This window comes from Scophthalmus maximus, chromosome 6 (genome assembly GCF_022379125.1).
Source record: "Scophthalmus maximus strain ysfricsl-2021 chromosome 6, ASM2237912v1, whole genome shotgun sequence".
In the NCBI taxonomy this organism is placed as follows: Eukaryota; Metazoa; Chordata; class Actinopteri; order Pleuronectiformes; family Scophthalmidae; genus Scophthalmus; species Scophthalmus maximus.
Window position 1 is genome coordinate 18,023,510 of NC_061520.1, and position 19,223 is coordinate 18,042,732.

Genomic DNA, 19,223 nt, shown 5'->3' on the forward strand with positions numbered 1-19,223 from the left:
TAACTGTTATATCTTTATTTTTAGTGAACAAAGATTATTTGATCCCTGACAGTTTTGATTCTTGTACTCTCTAATTCTATCTCGGCAGCTCAGAATAACAAGAGGAGACTCCGATGTTAAATGAAAAAACAAACTACACCCTCTGACGATTTTTATCAGAATCCTTTTTTTGCACAATGTTTAATATTTCCCATGATTATAAATGAACATTTCAACAAACTGTTTTGGCAGCAAAAAAAAGTCAGACATTACTTAACTTAAAAAAAAAAAAATCACATCACAAATGGATAGCATGAAGTCAGTTCATCATCAGACAAATGATTAAGATTACTGACTCAATAAAGTTCCTGTTCTTATTTATAGTATATCCTTATCCTTACTGTTATTACAGAAAATCCTTTCAAGTGGTTTTTCCCTCCATTATAGTCATGAGATCATTGTTTTTATTTCACCTTGGTGAATGTCACTTTTGTCAGTTCCCATCAGCGTTTCTTCACATATCATATCAATAACAAGCCATGCGAGGTGGCACACAGAGCACTGGGTGATGCTCAGATCGGACGAGGTCATTCGGACGAATGTGAAGGGACAGAAAAAAAGGGCAAAATAAAGACGGACACCACCGTGACTCCAAGCAAAGTTTCTCCAGTATATGGGACATTAAAAGGCTCCTCTCTCATCCTTGGACGAGTGCCCAGGACAGCGTGTGCCAGGCAAGATAAGTCATCTGGATGTGGTCCACGAATGTTCAATCTATTACGCTAATTTATCTCCCACTTCACTCGCAGTAACTCTCCCCCCTCACTTTTTCAGCTTCGTCAACGTGTACAATACACACAGAAGGGGTTTGATGAATCCCTGCAGGAGAGGTCAGCCAAGCCCATGCTATTCCAGTGTTGCCAATTTAATACGTATCAAGTGCTGCAGCATCGATGAATGCATTATTAATAGAATATGAATAATGCATTTACTGATTACTGATTTTATTTTTTTTAATGAACATATACAAACTGTTTTCTTGATATGCCGATGTTGTTTACTGTTGCACACACTGAGCAACAGAGAGGTTAAGCTGTGCTGTTCTCCGGTTGCTGCAGCAGACTGAGGAGCTTGTCCATTTTAGCTACTTCCACCTCTGGACCCGTCGCCAGCTCCTGACCCTTCTTAGCCTGCACACACGCACGCACGCACACACACACACACACGCACACACACACACACACACACACACACACACACACACACACAGACAGACAGAGAGAAAAGTTATATTGGAATTTATATTTACACCATATTGTGAAATGTGCTTTAAGCTACGACCGAATGCGCGCCAACGCAAAGAATGAATTCAAAGAGATCTTTTGAAGTTTTTTGTGGTGTGAGCATGTTGTTATTGTTGTCACATTGAAAACTCCAGCCACTTACTCACTGTAAGAGCTACAATATACAACATGGCTCATTTGTGCTGTATTGCTGCAGTACTATATTCCACCTCTGTGAATGAATATCTAACAGGAATCTCCTCATCACGGCTCCTTTACTATCATTTCAGGCGTTTCTTATACTGAACTGGACTTTGATTCAAGTTGCCTCATACAATCTTGCGGTTCACCGCAGCTTCACTTGATTTCTTCACTAACCATCCTAATTAGGAAACTGTGAAGATTCTCATTCGTCTGGGTCACAGTAATCCGAAAGGGTGTTGAATCAGGAGCGACCACTTCAGTGGTGGGGCAGCAATTGGCCAAGTCCAGTCCAGTTGCCCCTGATCCAACACCATTTTTAATAGGAATTTAATGCTGGTACTTAAAGAGGCAGCATTACTGTACAGCTTGTACCACATTAAACTGTTGACATTACGTAATAGTATTGCAACCTACTGGACATTCTGTACAGCTGTTAGGGACTTTTATTTTCAAAGAAAACAGAAGAGGTCATTCATAATTACTTGTCAAATTATTCCAAAACCTCACAAGAATCAGATAGCACTATCAATATACTTGGACTGACCAGGTTTCACTGGTACACCCAAGAAAACATGGCTCAGTAGTTGAGGAGAAGGCCGATTTAATATGTGGATCAGTAATCGAGCATCAAGTAGCTCCCTGTGTTCAAGAAGTCAGACATGCTCTGTTCTCATCAAGCTCTTTCATTGTGTGGTTTGCTCACATTATAAAAAACACATTATGAAGCATGAAAAAAGCATAAAGCTGCCAGCTTGCATACTGATATGTGTTACACTTTTGAGGGCTGTGTTGATGAAAAAAAACCCTCAACAGTATATGATGCTAAAGCTTTGGTGACACATTGCACTTTTATTCGTACGTTGGTGTCTGTCTGTGCACCTTCAATTAGATCCCGACAACACTAAACAGCATTGCACATTACATAATTGTGTGCTTACAAGAGCAAAGCACTGTTAACCTTAGAGGTAAACATATAGTGAGTACAATGAATAGGATATTAGTATGGAAGTAGGAGGGTTGAACAATTAGGGGTGACTTACGAACACCTTTTTTGAGCGTGGAAAATTTGATATTTATATTTTGGTTTGGCTATTTTGGAGACACAGTGATCCAGACAGACAGCTGCATTCCCCAAACGAGGAACTTCAAATCTTGATGCAACACAATATCTCTGCAATGATGAATGGCTCAATAAAAATAAAGCTTCCTCCACAGTGGAGAGAATGGCTTAAGGAGCACAATGCGGCACTTAATAGCCTCTGTTTTTGTTCTTCGTCTGTATGAAAGTAATGCAGCCAATTCCCCACCTGTGCTATAAGCCAAATACATTTTATGTCTGCTCATTTCCCAATACTGGACATTAATACAAATGTAAATGCAAGGGCAGAAGTTATATCCACAGAGGCAACAGTGATAAAAGGACTATTATAGCATATTTCAAAATGCTGCTTTTATAGTGTTGATTTGTGGTTAACAAAGAAAGAGGCCATTGAAAAGACGAGATGAGATGGACACATTCATGTTGCACATCTTAACAGAGTGGTCATACAAAGATGATGGGCTTTTGCTGAGTTTGTGTAAAGTACACTGTGTGTACTCTCCCCTGAATTGTGACAACTGTACAATGCAGATCTCGTGAGCAACAGAGAACTTGGCCACTTGGGCCCACTCAGAAACAGAATCACAGCTCATACTACACCTAACATTACCCCGTTGATGTCTGTAGCCCTGAGGCTTACAACTGGGAAATAACCGCTCAAATCAGCACAAAGGACAAGCACTCGGAGCACTTTAGAACATACTTTCCCAGTGAACACGCTGCGGTGAATATGGAAGAACTGAACAATTAATTAAACCCCATTTGAGAAGCACAAGTGAACAAGAGAGGCGGACAAGTGAACTGGTTTGGCAAGCAAGCAAGAACATGGGCTAACTCCTCAGGTGACAACGCTCTTGTATTGTTAAAATTCAGATTGCTTAGCCACTGTGTTTGTGTCTAATGTTCAGTTTCCACACAGGGTTCTAAAATGCTCTGAGCACTGTCAGTAGTGCTGGGCTGTGCAATTATGTCCCTGTTGCACACTTTAGGGATAGGCCGAGGTCACTAATGAGGTAGCACTGTGTGTGTGTGCATGCGGTGAGGAATATATACCTATTTACCCATAAATTGTGTTTGGCAGAGGGAGAGCTGTTTATACAACTGGTGGTGGAAATGCCATCCATAATGCACAATAACATGTTGTGAAAATAAATACATATGTAGTGGAACTTCTTCTAGTTTGTATGCATGCACATGAACAACACAAAGGAAAGCGAGAGAGGCAGCAGAGCCGACTCTAAATGGGTCCTGATTAAAGTGTTGTAACTCATTGTGCCATTAGGTTTCCTCCCGTGCTTAGTAGAGCTGCTGTGATTACTCCACAGCCCATTAATCATTGTCATCAGTGGCAACGCAGCCTTCAATGACTCATCAATGTGAATGGACTAGAAGCCTTGTTGCATTGTTATAAAGCAAAATTAGCTCTAGGTCAGGATGTTGCGAGATTGACTCATCTGATCTGCTTTCATTGATGTGGAACAAGTGGCAGCCATGAAAAATACAAAAAAGGGGCAAACATGCGTCCAGATTGTTTACAGATTAGATGGTATGAGGGGAAAGAACGCAATAGATTAACACACACACACTCCTCCAAAGTGCTAAAAGTGTTGGAAGTTTGGTAGCTAATTTGTAATGTGGACAAGCTCCACTTGTATTTGCCAATAAGGCCTAATTATAAAGACAAAGCAGGGAGAGAAGAAACATGGAATAGTAACGCAGCGGCATTTGGATCTTCTTACCACTTGTTACCTCTTGGACGCGCTTAACATTTGTGTAGACCTGGATTAAATTAGTGTAAATGATTGCAATATAATTATCTCGAGGAAACTCTGCAAGATTCTTACCTTGGGTTTCTTGCGAAGGTTGGGGGAGAGTTTGAGGCTGGTGACGTAGCCTCGGTCATCGCCCACTATGATGATCGGATGGATGGGGTTAAACTCGACGCGAGTCAGCTTGCCCTTCTTTTTGGCCATCACGGCCGGCTGGCAGATGGCCTCATATTTGTTGATGTTGAGGTCAAAAACATGAACCTTAAGAAACAGAAAAAAAATCCAGTTAAAATGTATAGCAAACTTTTTTTCAAATTTTGTTAGTTCTGACACTGATGTTTAAGAGCGATGGCACTACTACAACAGCACAGACTGAGGGTGTACATACAAACGCCATGATACCTGGCCCATCTTATTGACTACCGTCTTTTGGCTGTGGGATATGAGTATTCCCATTATGCCTCCAGAGTTAGCAGGAAAAGGCGAGATATGTTGTTACAGGTCTTTGATGTGAGAAGGAGAACAAGCCTCGGCAGGAAAGCCAGCCTGACCATCTGGTGCAAAGAAGGGTGTTCCCAAGAAGCTCAAATGAGTGTGCACTTCTGTCTGTGTGTGTGTATTGTATATGTGTGTGTGTGTGTGTGTGTCAGAAGCCCAAATACAAAGTGATAGGTTTCTTTACCCACAAGGACCCGGATCACAGTTATCTTCTTTCAGGCTAAGTGCATTTAGACAATCTGATGACAAAAAAAAAAATGAGGCCAACTGCAGAGCACAGCAAACTACTTTTACCAGCCCATTAGGGTTCACAGTCTGTCTTTGTGTAGCAGCGCCACACAAAACATCACAGATATCACTTGAAACCGATCGTCATATTCTACCAGGGTACGACCTTCTGTAACCTCTGTTGCAACAGTCATATTCTAAAATGTTAATGCTATACAAGTACAAAAATAACTTTGGTCATGATTGATTGCACTACACACTGACTGAGCCCGGAGCAGAGAGACGTGTGGATTTTGAGACTCATCAGTGGGGGAAATTCTGGCATGTGTCATTTCATCCAGACAATTCAGTTCCTCAGCAGTCAGCTCAGATGGAGAGGCAAGGACAGCAAGTACGCAGAGATGTTTGTTTGCACTGCACCAGTCTGTGTCATTCTCACACCTTGGCCTGCCAGGCAAGTCAGTGTCCTTGAAACACACACACAAATGCACGCACGCATGCACGCAGACAGACACGCCAGGTTGCATCTCTAAATACACATCAAGCAGCACACCACTCATGCTGAGTTACTCAAGGTCAATCAGACACTTGTCACAGAAGACAACAAATGTCCTGCGAAGAAGCTGCTACCCCTGGGGAAGATGATCCTGATTAACGTCACGCAGTGTGACCGCGTCACACAGTGACTGTCTGACTTCTGACAACATTCTGTTCATCTTTGAAATCTGACAGCGACCAAATGTCAAGGAGAGTTTAGCCTGGCCTTGGAATTGCAATAATATAGTTATTTAGTGGCTTTCATTTAATTTGGCATGCCCCTGTCATGGCGTTCCAGTTAGCACATGATACCTACATATCATCCAAGCACATCCTTAAAATGAGATTGGAAATTATATTTCAGTTTTGAGTTCAGGCCATGGAGCGGCTACACTGACCCTGATCCACTCCAGTTTAATATTCTTGTCCTCCCTGCAGCTTAGAAAGGAGATGATATTGTGCTAGTAAAATGTGAGCCCACTGATGAGTTTTTGATGAGTTTTTTAATAGCTTCGGAAAACTGCTTTTGATCCGGTTTCTGGGAATAAATTACGATACACATGAGAATTCTCTTGCTTTCTAGCAAAGTAATTTCATTTTATCCATAAATTTGTTTTTGTTTTTTGGTAGAGGATGTTTCAAATGAAACAAACTGCCGGTTTTATTCTGGGTTTAAATATCAGCTGAATTTATTTCCAAAGGGACAATTGCTTTGATTTGTTTATTTGTTGGGAAATCAGCTGTTTCCTCACTTCCATGTGGTAATGATATATTACATGGTGTGTTATTACAGTATGCATTGTGCCTGTGCTGACTGAATCTGAATCTTGGCCTTGGAGAGGACATGCACGCACAAGTGCACACGCACACACACAAACACACACAAACACAAACAAACACACAAACACACACACAAACACACACACACACACACACACACACACACACACACACACACACACACACACACACACACACACACACACACACACACACACACACACACACACACACACACACACACACACACACACACACACACACACAAACACACACACACACACACACACACACATAAAGTGATAGATCTCATTTCCTCTCTGTCACTCTCACAACACTTCACTTGGCACACTGGACAGGAAATGTGTCAGACACAACACTCCAGACTTTAATAGCGTGGCACCTACTGGTGTGAAGACAAACAGATGGGGAGTTTGCAGCCATACCAAAAAAAAAAGTGGCGAGTAGAAACATGGCATGCACTGAAATTACTTTTGGCTGGAATCAATAACCATTGTCGGGATAGGTAGTCGCCCCTGTAACAAGAAACCCTGTCTGAACAAACTCTACTGCCTGAGGTTAATCTGAGACTCACCCTTGTGAAGATAGTGAGGGTTGAGTCAGCTGAGAATAAAACTATATATTATAATAATGAAGTGGGTGGCAGGTGGTAGATGGCGCAGCTGTTGGGATATATATATATATATATATATATATATATATATACATACATATATACATATACATATATATATATGTATATGTATATATATATATATATGTTTATACATATAATGTCAGGTAAGTGATAATCAGGAGGTGAAGCATCGTATAGACCTCTTATAGGTCTGAGACTGGTTGTTAGTATATATCACCTGTAGCCATGAAAATATCATTATTGTGTCCCGTCATCTAAATCTAATTAAAGACAAGGACACACCTTGTGTATCACATGGAGACTGGGCAAAACCTATCACCTTTTTAACTAGGAATGTAAAAACACTTAAAGATACAATCAAGGTGAGATTCTTGGAAAATCTACGCTTAAATCATGCATATTTTGAGGGCCTCAACGAAACAAATACACTAAAGAACTATAAATCTCCCAGGTCACGCTGTGTGTTGAAAAATGTAAATTTAAAAGGACACTCACCGTTCCATCTATTGTGACAGCTGAAAATACAGTGGAGGAGTATGGAGACCAGGAGACATCTCCAACAGCTGCATTCAGGTCAAAGGTGAAGATTGGAGTGCTGGAAACACACACACACACACACACACACACACACACACACACACACACACACACACACACACACACACGTCAGACGATGTCAGGACTGAACAAGATAAAGAAAAAATAGTTTGCACAATCAATTTTAGGTTGTTTTTTGTTCTGTTTTTGGATATCAAACACATTGTTTCCCTGGTCTAGGCCTTATTACATTGTGTTTTATTCCTCCTAGTTTCCAATGGTGGAAAACCAATCCATGGTAAGCAGTTACAAATAACGCCAGACACCAATGCCTCATCAGAACCGGGCAGAGGAAACGTGTGGCGATCAAACAGAAGGCGTCCGCAAACTGTTTCCTCATGTTATTAACTTGTGAAACAAGACAAAGAAATGAAATGGTTCAAAGAGCTGGAAACAGGCACGTCTTTAAAAATTAAGGAGGAAGCGTGAGGAAAACTTTCTCTTTCAAAAGGTAAAGAGGGGGACATGAAAACAATGTCTGTGGGAATTTGGTGTTTAATTTAAGGAACTAACTACCCAACCAACCCGAACCCTCCCCAAAAATACATCCCAATTCAGTCAGGACTGCTATAGTCAAAATTAAGTAATTTCTATGCAAAACAGAACCTCACAATTTCACGAACCTCAGAAAACCAATGAGGATGGGAATTCAACCACACACCTCATAACTCTTCCCGTCTTTTGCACCTGCTGCCTTTAATACGTTTGTGCAAGATGTGCCTCAGATGACAGAAAAAACGTACTTCCGTGAGCATGTTTGATAAATATCATGCACTCTGGCGGGCGTAGACTGTGTCTCAAATAAAACACAAAAGGCTCATAAATCCTTCCCAGAATCTTTTAAGAGAGGACTTTTTTAGGAGCAAAATGACACTGCAAATGTAAATCCACAGTCGGAGCTCTGAGGATTCATAAATTGTGTTCAAGTTTATCACTGGGCTGAGGAGCAAATTTATCACGCTGACCTTTTGTGTGTGATGAATAGACTTGATGCAACTCTCTTCTATTATCACAACCCCCTCAGTTTATTCAGGACTGGCTGATGTCATCTGACAGAAATATGAGTCTCATCCGTCAAACAGAAGGAACAGTTTTTCGGTGTCAAGCTTGACACTTTGTGCGGAGTTTGTAAAAGTTGCTTGATCCCGTCAGACCCTCCCCTGGAAATAACAAGGCTTGTAATAATGTGATGTTATGGATTAGTTTTGAAAAACCCTTCTTGTCATAATGGGCGGATGATTACTATCATTATTCAGTCTAGCTGCCTGGGCGGACAAGAAGTGGGACGTACTATCGGTAAGTTGAATAAAGCAGGGGTATTATGCTGGGTCCATGATGAGTATAAAGATGCAATAAAGACTAATTTACAGTAATATTATGGAAAGATTACAGGAATAATGACATCTTAGCCCTTCTTCGCTCAAGCACAGAGCTTCAGAAATGGTACTTGCATTAGAATATAAACATTTTGCAGTTTCTCATCTGTTACCAACCACATCATATACATAAAATATATATTCTTTTTCTCAAACAAAAAATACAACAAAAAACGGATAACTTAAACTAAAATATTTGTGGGAATTTTCTCCTGCACTGCCATCCTCGTCACTGCTCAACTCTGTCTGCACATCGAGTTTTTAAGCTCCTTATTTTAACCCAACGCTGAAGGGGTTCAAAGGGAGACTGTGACGCTGAGTACTTCAAGCTATTCCCGGAGACGTCACCCTCCTCTTCAGATGTGCTTCAGCCAAATACACGATCCCTCACGGGCTTCCCACAAGCCGACACAGAAAGCTGGGTTTGATACGACGTGACAAGCAGCGTCAGAGACGAAACTCTAGTTGCTGGGATGGTGGGAAAGTGCCACTAGAGTAGCAAAGTTACTGTTTCAACATGTAGCACCACACGTTTGTCACGGACATTGTGTTTGTACATCTTGATACAAGAAATGAAAACAATGTAATACAGGAAAATCTGCACATGAATGGAAAAAGAATCTGATGATAAAAGAAAACGTTTACTGAGACCTAGATAAAATATAAAGAGAAAAGAATTATAATTTTGTAGCTGTGTTAAAATATGTAGTGCCCAGAATGAAAATGTTAGAAGTATTCACTGTCTCAGTAATCTTACTTGATGGTGTGGTCCCAGATCTTGATGGTCCAGTCTGAACTGCAAGAGATGAAAACCTTTGGGTGAAAGTGGTTCCACTTTACAGCATCCACTGCCATACTGTGGGCAACATAGGTCTCCAGGAAATGGCTGGAGTAAGTCTTGGAGCACTAGTGAAAAAAAGACAAAGTCGTAATGTAGACCAACATTAGTGATATAACCACATGTTTCCAAATAATAACTATAACAATGTTCAGTGGCTGATCACATTCATTTCATTCTGGTGGCACCTTAAACTTTAGTCGAAGATTGTCGAAAATAGCCAGGAACTATCCAATACTGTCTTATTTGTTCTTACCCAACTCCAAATCAAATGGCAACTAAGGTTTGCACAAATCTGAGCCTTTTTATTACATGTACCAGACTGCCCTTGTAATGTGAGTCATGAAGGTTGTAAAAAAATTTGCTTACAAAAACTGAAGACATACAGGCTTTACACAACATCTCAACCCGACTTAACACAGTGAATGAATTCTCACAGTGCTGCAGGTGCACATCAACATTTCTACTGTAAGGTGCCCTGGTAACCGCTGGTTACAGTTCATACCCTATAACCCTAACCTCAAATGAGATGACATACCTCTAACTATCAACTTTCCAAAACAGGCACTATAATATCTGCTTAGCTTAATCAAATCTGTGTTGCCTTCCAAACGGTTATTTTCTTGATATTAAAAACTGGTAATGGTTGTTATAAATGTGTCAAAATCCGAGACCAAATGAGGCTGAAGTGGAGTTTGAAGCTACACATGTGGCAAGACAAAATGACAAAGGTATTCGTAGGTGATTTGGGGACTTCTGTTGGTCAACAAAATAGTTTTCTTTATGTTTTAATCAAGACAAATTATTAAGACAGCTTATAGTTGTCCCTTATCTTTGTTGGGGAGGATATTTGTACACAGGAAAAGTGAATTTAACAGATTTTTTCCAGTGATTTGTTTCTGCACTTCCATAAAACTCAGGGACTTTCTGGGGCTGAAAGAAACTTAGTTGATTTAAGTTCCAAACACATGGAACCTACACTTATGCAACCCAATAGATAGTTTTTTTTATGAAGACTCCATGATGTCACCAAATTATAGCACAGGCGGTTAAAAACCTTTAACCCCAAAGCACGAGCTGAGGAAACTTGACTAAGTTCAGAGCCACAGAAGACATATGCAACTGTTTTGCCAGGTTTAGAGCATCCGCTCTTCATGAGTAGTGAAGTGATGACAAAACAAAACTCATATTCAATTTTCTTAACCAGTTATAGCTTTTGAGGAAGAAAACCTTAACATAAACCAATTTGCTGAGAAAGCTTCCTGTATCTGAAGAAATGTTCCACTAACAGCTGGTGGGATTTTTTTTGCAGTGACATTGTTAATTGGAGTGAGGCTACAAGCTCAATATGCTTGATAGTTTTAATCCAAAGAGAGTATTGCAGTTCTCTGCGATTTGACATGGAAGTACCCTTTACATGTCCATAGTTTGTTTGCCACTGACAGAACAGCGCTTGTACCCAAACAGCAGCAGAGTTAGATTGCAGGGATAAATTAAACGGCAGTCTAGCATAAAACTGCTTTGTGCCTCGTGGGGACAGCTGTTGCATTTCCAAGCACTGACAGATTGATTGTGCATCTGAACCTTGAGGTGACGGGACATATTCTATCACACGTATTGGGTGCTTGTGTGGCAACCTGTCTGCAAGGAGAGCTAGGTGGGTAAGGTGATTGCCTTTTTTCTTGATTGTGTACATTGCTTGGTACAAAGCCCAACAATACACTATCAAAGACAATTACAATTAGGTACAGGGAGTAAGACAGTGATTCCATAGAGGTAAATTCAAGATTTCCAGTTCAAACTAGTGTCTTGCCATAAATATTGTTGTTTGTGCCGCATGGTGCACCATATCAAACATGGTTATTTTATCTTTTCAAATGAAGTAGTGTCACAACCTGCAATTATACAGCTGTTTTAATTGTTTTTGGATTACAGTGCATCACAATCCATACCACATTTAATCAAATGTGGGCTTGGTTTTTTTCCCCCTCAGGGTTAAGTATTTTTGTTGATAATAATGAAAAGATAAACAATTCAGCATTAACAATATCACTGCTTGCCTGAGTGTGTGTGGGTTTGTGTGTGTGTGTGTGCTCGTTCAAATTGGTTTATTTATTTTTATATAGTGCTCTTGCGTGTCTTAGATTTCTGCAGCCGGGAATAAAACTCAACTCACATTAATTCAAACACTGTATACTCTTATGGCCATGATAGGTCGCCTTCCAGCAGTCACAAGATTTTAATTTGATAAAGATAAGCCATCACTAGTCTTAGTGATGTGTGAATTAGTCACAGAGCTCTTTGACATGTTATGTTATTGAAAAGTTGAAATGAGGGCACAGTAACTGCAAACTAATGAGTGTCTCTCTGCCTACAGTAGCAAGAACATGTGGAGGATAAACAGAGAGAAGGTGGCAGGCCGGCCAAAAAAACTACCAGCTGTCTGATGTGGACAGAGAGCCTCTGCTTAAGGAGACTCATTAAGTGCTTAATGTCAAGCCTGAGGGGCTCCCAACACACGCGCGCGCACACACGCGCACACACACACACACACACACACACACACACACACACACACACACACACACACACACACACACACACACACACACACACACACACACACACACACACACACACACACACACACACACACACACACACACACACACACACACACACACACACACACACACACACACACACACACACACACACACACACACACAAGCTATCAAGTTTCTACTAATAGCGTGTGGAAACTTGATAGCTTGTGTATCCTCGGGAGTGCAAGCCCAGAAGGATATCGGTAAGTGCACCGCAAACAAATTGAGCTTTCATTTTTCATGGTAGATACTGGGAAACAGGGTGAAACTCGCAGATGAGCCTACTGTCATTACAGAGAGAAAAAACATTTTAGAGAACGTGTTTTCGCCTTGAGATGGGTGTTGCGGTAAATTTCAATTCCTACATTTATTTTTTTCGGCCTTTATTACTTTATATACCTAACTTGTCATATACATCACTTTCATGACGCACAGCTGATACTCTGGTATCAAGTATTGCTGTTAATTCAGCACTGACTCTACTTTGAACCAATTCACTGGTGGTGAGTGAAGTGAATAAAAGAGAACATCCCCATTTAATGTAGTGTTCATCAGATATTGATGAAATTATACTGTTTATATTAGGGGTCGACCAATATGGCTTTTTCTGGGCCTATACCAGTTAGGCTATTACTAATCTAAGAGAACGATAGACGATATTTAAAACCGATACTTTTCTGCAGTAAAAAAGTCTTAACTCTTAACTTTGTTGAAATGTCTTAAAGCATATAAGGAAACAACAAGTTTCAACTCAAAGTGCAGGGAGCTACAAACAGCATTATGAAGTTGAACAAACTATCATGGACGGAACATTGCTAAAGTCCATAGAGTATTGATTGCGGCTGCATCAGAGCCAAAGTAGAGCATTTTATAATGAAATTATCTTATCGGCAAATCAGCTTTGAACAAATGACCAGGCCTGCGTCTCCAGGCAAATGCAGCATAGTAGAATCGTTGACACCTACCTTGTGTATTTTCCCCTCCCCTGTGCCAACTAGGAAGAGATAGTCAATCTCTTTGTGGAAGTCGAATGCTGTACCACAAGCTGTGGGCAAGAGGTATCAAGCACTTAAATTACAACTGCCTCATGTACCGGACCAAACGAAATCTGGTATCAAGTTGCACTTTATATTAGTAATAATGGTAAAAGTTACATTCATTTATATAATTACAACATGACATGCTGAGTGAGTAACGCCTCACCGATGATGGGCTGCTGTGAACCTTCTGTCCCCTCGGACATGGCACCATTTAGTGAGAGTTTGATAACGTCTGTAAAGACCAGCTCATTCTGCAAACATGCATTCATTCATAAACATGTACACATTAAATAAAACAAATATACACAAGTGCTCACACACAAAGTATTTGATCAGCAAGTATCTTGAAAAGTTGCATTATATTCTGCAGGGATAAAAGACTAACCTATGAAAAAAAAAAAAAGCCACAGAGAGATTTGTATATTTTTTGGCACCTTAACAAGTGTCCAAGACGCAACTCGGCCATCGGATGACACAGAATAGAAGTTGTGGTTGTTGTCCAAGTCATCCTTCTGCCAGCGTACCTGAAGGACATACAACAGAGCAACGAGTAAATGCACGGGAAATGGATGCTTTGTGTGAAAACGTTTTGTGTGCTAGATCTAAATAATCCGAAAAAGATGTTACATTCACATAGCGTATCCTCTACTGCACGGAATTACGTGTTTAATTGGGAAGACTCATAAATCAGCATCACTGCTAACTTGGTTTTGGGATGACTCAAAAATGGCTACCATTAATCTTGTGTGATTGTAGCAATGGAGAAAGAGGAATTGTGCAGGGGTGGAGGGGCTCGAACTTGACACATGCACGCACGCACGCACGCACGCACGCACGCACGCACGCACGCACGCACACACACACGCACGCACACACACACACACACTTCTGCCCTGTCCTCTGCTCTCACCTGCCAGACAGGGTCAGTGTGCTTGCCAGTCTTAGCTGTGCTCTTGTGCACGGCGTCCATTCCCTCCTTATTCAAGTTGTAGACAGCCACACAGCCGTCGTAGAAGCCCACGGCCACCAGGTAGGAATGCTGCTCATGGATGTCGATGCACAGGATTCCAGACTTGGTGGGATAGGAGTACTCTGGAAACGCTGTATTCTTTAATGAGTAGAAGACAAGTAAGCCATGCTCCTGTTTATTGAAGTCGTCTGGACAGGAGAGGGACAGAGAAGAGGGTATGAATATGTAAATGTGAAATATAAAAAGGAATATGTAAAATAAATGAAAAAAAACCCAGAACACATACTCTTCACACAAAGTGACAATTGCAAATGAGATTAGATTAAACAAAATGAATATTGTCTTAGACGTTTACTCACTATCCTGTCTACTTACATGATCCCATACCCACAGCAAACAGGTCCTGGTACTTCTTATTCCTATTAAGGGCAGATGCACTAATCAGTTACTGAGCCTCCTTGGAACAGCGGACTTGATATACATTAATGGGAATGCAATCATTATTTGTAGCAGAATAAAATCACAACCCCTCTCCCCCAGAATAATAGTGCTGAGCATACTGGACAAACATACCAGCAGAGGGCAGTGACAGACAGTCCTTTGGCTTGGTCATATTGGAACTTCCACAAAGGGAGAAGTGTGCCCTCCTGAGCCCTGAACTCATCAGAGTCATCCTCATAGTATTTGAAATCTGAGAGTGCATGAAGAGAGGAGAGGGGGGAAATGTGTAACAACTTGAAGATTTAATGGGACTATAGTTTAAAACTGTGTCACATGAAGAGTTTAATGGAACACACCTTGTGCAATTTCATCAAATGTATTCTGATTGACCATTCTCTCAATGATCTTGACTGCTTTTCTTACTTTGGAGATGTCGTGGCCCTGTAACAGAAACATGACAAAAGGCATATATTTCTTGATTTTCATTCCTCGTTAAACAATCACAGACTAACATCGGCATGTGAGCGTGATGCTAGAGCAATATCACGTTGCAGGGTAAACAAAGGTCATATTGTTACTTTTGTAGATGGAACACTGTGATTCGACAGTCACTAACAGTGTCTCGTATGGTAATGTATGAATTGGTAAGTGTGGTGGCAACATTATCATCAGATGCAAATATTATATATATATTTTAAATTTAGGCAGGAAAGTTGACAAGCAGTCACGTTACATGAGAGTCCGTCGACACCACGGCCCTCTTGGTGTTGTCAGGGTCTTTCTTTGATGGTGCGGCTTTCTGCTTCTCTTTATTTCTTTCTTGCTTTTGCAGCTCCTCCATGTACGCGTCATAGATCACCCACTGGAAATAGGATACTAGTGAGCGCACAAGTTCACCGATACTCAGCAGTGTGGAAACAACCCCGGCCAATCCAGTACCTGATTAGCAAGGGACGAGAAGTTGCTCCGCGGAGGAGGTTCCGGCTGGCAGCCAATTTGCTACGGGAACACAGAAATGTCTCAACTGAAAGTTTTGAGGCACCAAGCTATGAATATATTATCATACCTGAATATGATTTTCTTCATACACTTTAATATTAACGTTTTCCCTTTCCGAAGGTCAGATATCTTAACCATTATGCAGATGGATGGCTAAACTACTCTTTCCTACCCTGTGTGGGTTGTTGAGGTTCTGGCAGGCCCTCTCACTGTAGTCGAACTGGTTAGTGACTTTTGCCTCCTTCTTTTGGTTTGTTTTGGAGGCCACACTGTCCGGTCTGTCCTCTTCTCCAGCTCCACCTTCATCGTCTGCAGGTGTATCCTGCAGAAAAACAACAAATGGGCGATTTGTAGCTCATGTCACACTCTTGCAACCAGCAGGCCTTAGTCATGCGTTGTTTAAAATGGGACATGAAATACTTCCAAACACAAACCAGTCATCTGATTTTATTTATTTTTTTTTTTTTTTACCAGAGTTTCTGGTTTTGCCTCATCCGGTCCTGCTCCTGTGTCAAATGTTGCAGTCTCTGGAAATATTACACCATAATTTCACTGTTTAGAAAACAAACACATTACTTTTCACATGTGAAATATGGACTTTTAGCACCAAGTATGGAGTGAAAAAAACCAACATAATATATATATGTATATATATATACATATATATATATGACAAATGTGGTACTGTACTCTAAAGACACAGAAAATGATGCTACATGTTTCAGTGACTACCCTCTGGGAGACCCCCCTTGGCCTTCTGTCTTCGAGCCTCATCAGAGTCTTGATGCAGGAGACTGCCTTCCACCACAAAGTGAACGATCATTTGCTCCACAACGGTGGGCTTATAACAACATTCCTGAGAAAAACAAGAAGCAGAGATGCGAGGAAACGCACACAGAGGGACATGTTACATTTGCTTGGTTTTAGTTGAGAGGGTAGAAATGTTACGATACTCAGAAATATGTTTACCGTCACCTTTTTAATATGAATAATTGACAGGGAGGCAACAAGGACTGAATTTCTAACTGAACGTCCTATGATGTGAGATTGTTCAAGTACGAAAATTATGTGACGGTGTAGCAGTGACGCTTGCATGTCGGTAGCGCTAATTTAGGCTTGGATGTAACTGTCTTACCTTGGAGTTGTAGAGTACAATATTTGCGGGAGCATGCGGATTGTTTGCAGTCAGGATCCTTGTGAATTCCTCTTTTAGCTCCTAGTGATGTGATGACAGAAAAGGGTAATACATATCTGATTAATTTGACAAAGGTATTGATCACAAGGCCAAATATAATGATGAACAATGCTAATTGAGAAAACTCAGTCAAGTAAAAGCAGCAGCAAATCCATGAGCCAGATCCCTCTGCACGGCACATGTGGCTGTCTTGAACTTGAGCAAATAAAGATCCCAGCTCTTCCCTTACAGCTTCAGTGAGCTCCAGTTGGTCCGGAGGTTTAATAAGTCCTTTCCCATGATGAGACTCGTCCCAGCGATCAACCGTATCCACGCGCTCCTCGTCATCCTACAACATTGCATACAAAAAAAAAGAAGCTTCATGTCTTGGATAAATGGAAAAGTACATCATTGTTGAAATAGCCTGTGTGTTTCACAGGGTTCACCCTGCTGCATTCAGTTACCACATCTCAGAAGTCTTATCGATTTAGTGAATCTAACACACCCATCTCTTCTACATTGCAGCAACTATGGTTGGCTTCACACCTGGAAAACTTCTGAACGTTTGAGCCCTGTGTAAAAAACCAAATGGCGAACGACTTAAATGTGACAATCGGCCTACATGATGACACCCACAAATGCACTCTGCTGCTCTTCCTTTCTCTGCTTTCAGGCTGTAGAATGTATCCTCACTTTAATTTTAGTTACCACTAAAATTAGGGGCACACGTGAGAAATGTGTTTGAGTTCTGACTTTAAACTCAGAAGTCGGAATTCTGAGTCAGAACTCAAAATACATTTGTTCACGTATGGCCCTAATCCTCTTCCGTACTAGCTAGACTAATAGCTTTACTAGCTTTATTTACCTTTCTCACGGAGGCTGCAACACTTTTGTCAGTCACAGGCATTGCGACAAGAGTCCTGTTCCAAACAATTTGACCAGTAGCCGTTTGGTGAAAGTCAATATTTCGACAGAAAGTGTTAAAAAGATAAACTTCTCACTAGTAAAACTTGCTGCGTCGCAGCACCCGTCCTCCGCTGTATACAGGTTACCAAGACAACCAGTCGTGCTGGCGGAGCCAGGTCAAGATAGTTGCCGGTGCTCTCCGCTAAATGTCCCATTTCCCCCCATTATGAATCATGTTAGCGAAAGCGGCGGCCCATGAATGCATTTATGATTTAACTTTTGAAACGACGTCTGATTAAGAGTGCTGCTCTTCCGAAGTGTTTGAGTAAGGACGTTTAATGGTCAGTAGGGCATTGTGATTGGTTGGAAATCCTTCAAACATGTCGATTTATCTTTGAATAGAAACAAAATAAGCTTCAACACATGCATATATCTGAGAGAAAATGATGCAAATAATTAGATTTCAATTTTTAAAACAATTTATTTGCTCCACTACGCATTCTAATATGTCCTCCCCCTGTGATTGGTCAAGCCCATCATGACGATGCCGTAGACCCGGAAGTGGGGCGGTGCTGCTGTTTTGCTGTCGAGTCACCTCTGTCAGGATGGAGGAAAACGAACTGCTATCATGCTGAAAAACGAGGTATCACGACCAGTGAGCATCGCAAACCGGGATAGTTGAACACGAGTCGCCGTTTTATCTTTTAACCCGCTGCGTCGTTTCCTGCCACACTTCGCCAAAATGATGGAAGAAATCGACAGGTTCCAGGTGCCTCCAGTCAACGGGGAGACACAGCCATTGGTAAGAGACGATAGACAAAAAAACCCTCATCACATCATAATCAAAAGATTATCCGTTGAATGGCAAGGGCAACATTTTCTATCTTGGTTGTGTTGCACATCGCGACAGCTGTGCGACATAATCTGCGTATGAGAGCTAACGGATCGCTGTAGGACAAACTGGATCTTTGGGATGGGTGTGCATCGATTATCCACAGATGAAAGGGTGGCGGCGGCGGCTGTGTGTCTTTCTATAGAAGGACAAAAAATACACACTCTTGTATCTATGAATCAATTAACTAATACGATTTGACTTTTACTAGAAAAAACGCCACTGGAAGTTAAACTTGATTCAAATCGTTGTTGTTTTTTTTTATAACAAAAATGTAAATCCACGTCGGTATGCGCCTGTTGGCGTCATCATCTGACAGAGGCCACTGTTTTGATTTGGTCATGCGGTG

The 19,223-nt window shown here is 41.1% G+C and overlaps 2 protein-coding genes across 7 annotated transcripts in view; one reads left to right on the plus strand and one right to left on the minus strand.

The window, feature by feature from the left end:
- dnai1.2 (dynein, axonemal, intermediate chain 1, paralog 2) overlaps window positions 1-19,223 on the minus strand; it is a 20,430-nt gene continuing 1,207 nt past the window's right edge. The window contains exons 1-20 of one of the 4 annotated variants that reach the window (XM_035631357.2): window positions 18,078-18,096; window positions 17,942-17,996; window positions 17,327-17,425; window positions 17,038-17,118; window positions 16,635-16,758; window positions 16,374-16,429; window positions 16,075-16,224; window positions 15,843-15,902; window positions 15,637-15,765; window positions 15,260-15,344; window positions 15,036-15,153; window positions 14,838-14,881; window positions 14,403-14,650; window positions 13,927-14,016; window positions 13,656-13,743; window positions 13,418-13,497; window positions 9,766-9,914; window positions 7,531-7,630; window positions 4,410-4,595; window positions 1-1,169 (exon numbers count right to left, since the gene is read on the minus strand). In XM_035631357.2, coding sequence (XP_035487250.1) covers window positions 1,068-1,169; window positions 4,410-4,595; window positions 7,531-7,630; window positions 9,766-9,914; window positions 13,418-13,497; window positions 13,656-13,743; window positions 13,927-14,016; window positions 14,403-14,650; window positions 14,838-14,881; window positions 15,036-15,153; window positions 15,260-15,344; window positions 15,637-15,765; window positions 15,843-15,902; window positions 16,075-16,224; window positions 16,374-16,429; window positions 16,635-16,758; window positions 17,038-17,118; window positions 17,327-17,425; window positions 17,942-17,983 — 2,031 coding nt within the window. In that variant the 5' untranslated portion in view covers window positions 17,984-17,996; window positions 18,078-18,096 and the 3' untranslated portion in view covers window positions 1-1,067. The other 3 variants (XM_035631355.2, XM_035631356.2, XM_035631358.2) reach the window with 3 other exon arrangements.
- fam219aa (family with sequence similarity 219 member Aa) overlaps window positions 18,513-19,223 on the plus strand; it is a 12,567-nt gene continuing 11,856 nt past the window's right edge. Inside the window, exon 1 of one of the 3 annotated variants that reach the window (XM_035631360.2) lies at window positions 18,513-18,784. In XM_035631360.2, the coding sequence (XP_035487253.1) occupies window positions 18,725-18,784 (60 nt within the window). In that variant the 5' untranslated portion in view covers window positions 18,513-18,724. The remainder of the gene's footprint in view (window positions 18,785-19,223) is intronic. The other 2 variants (XM_035631359.2, XM_035631361.2) reach the window with 2 other exon arrangements.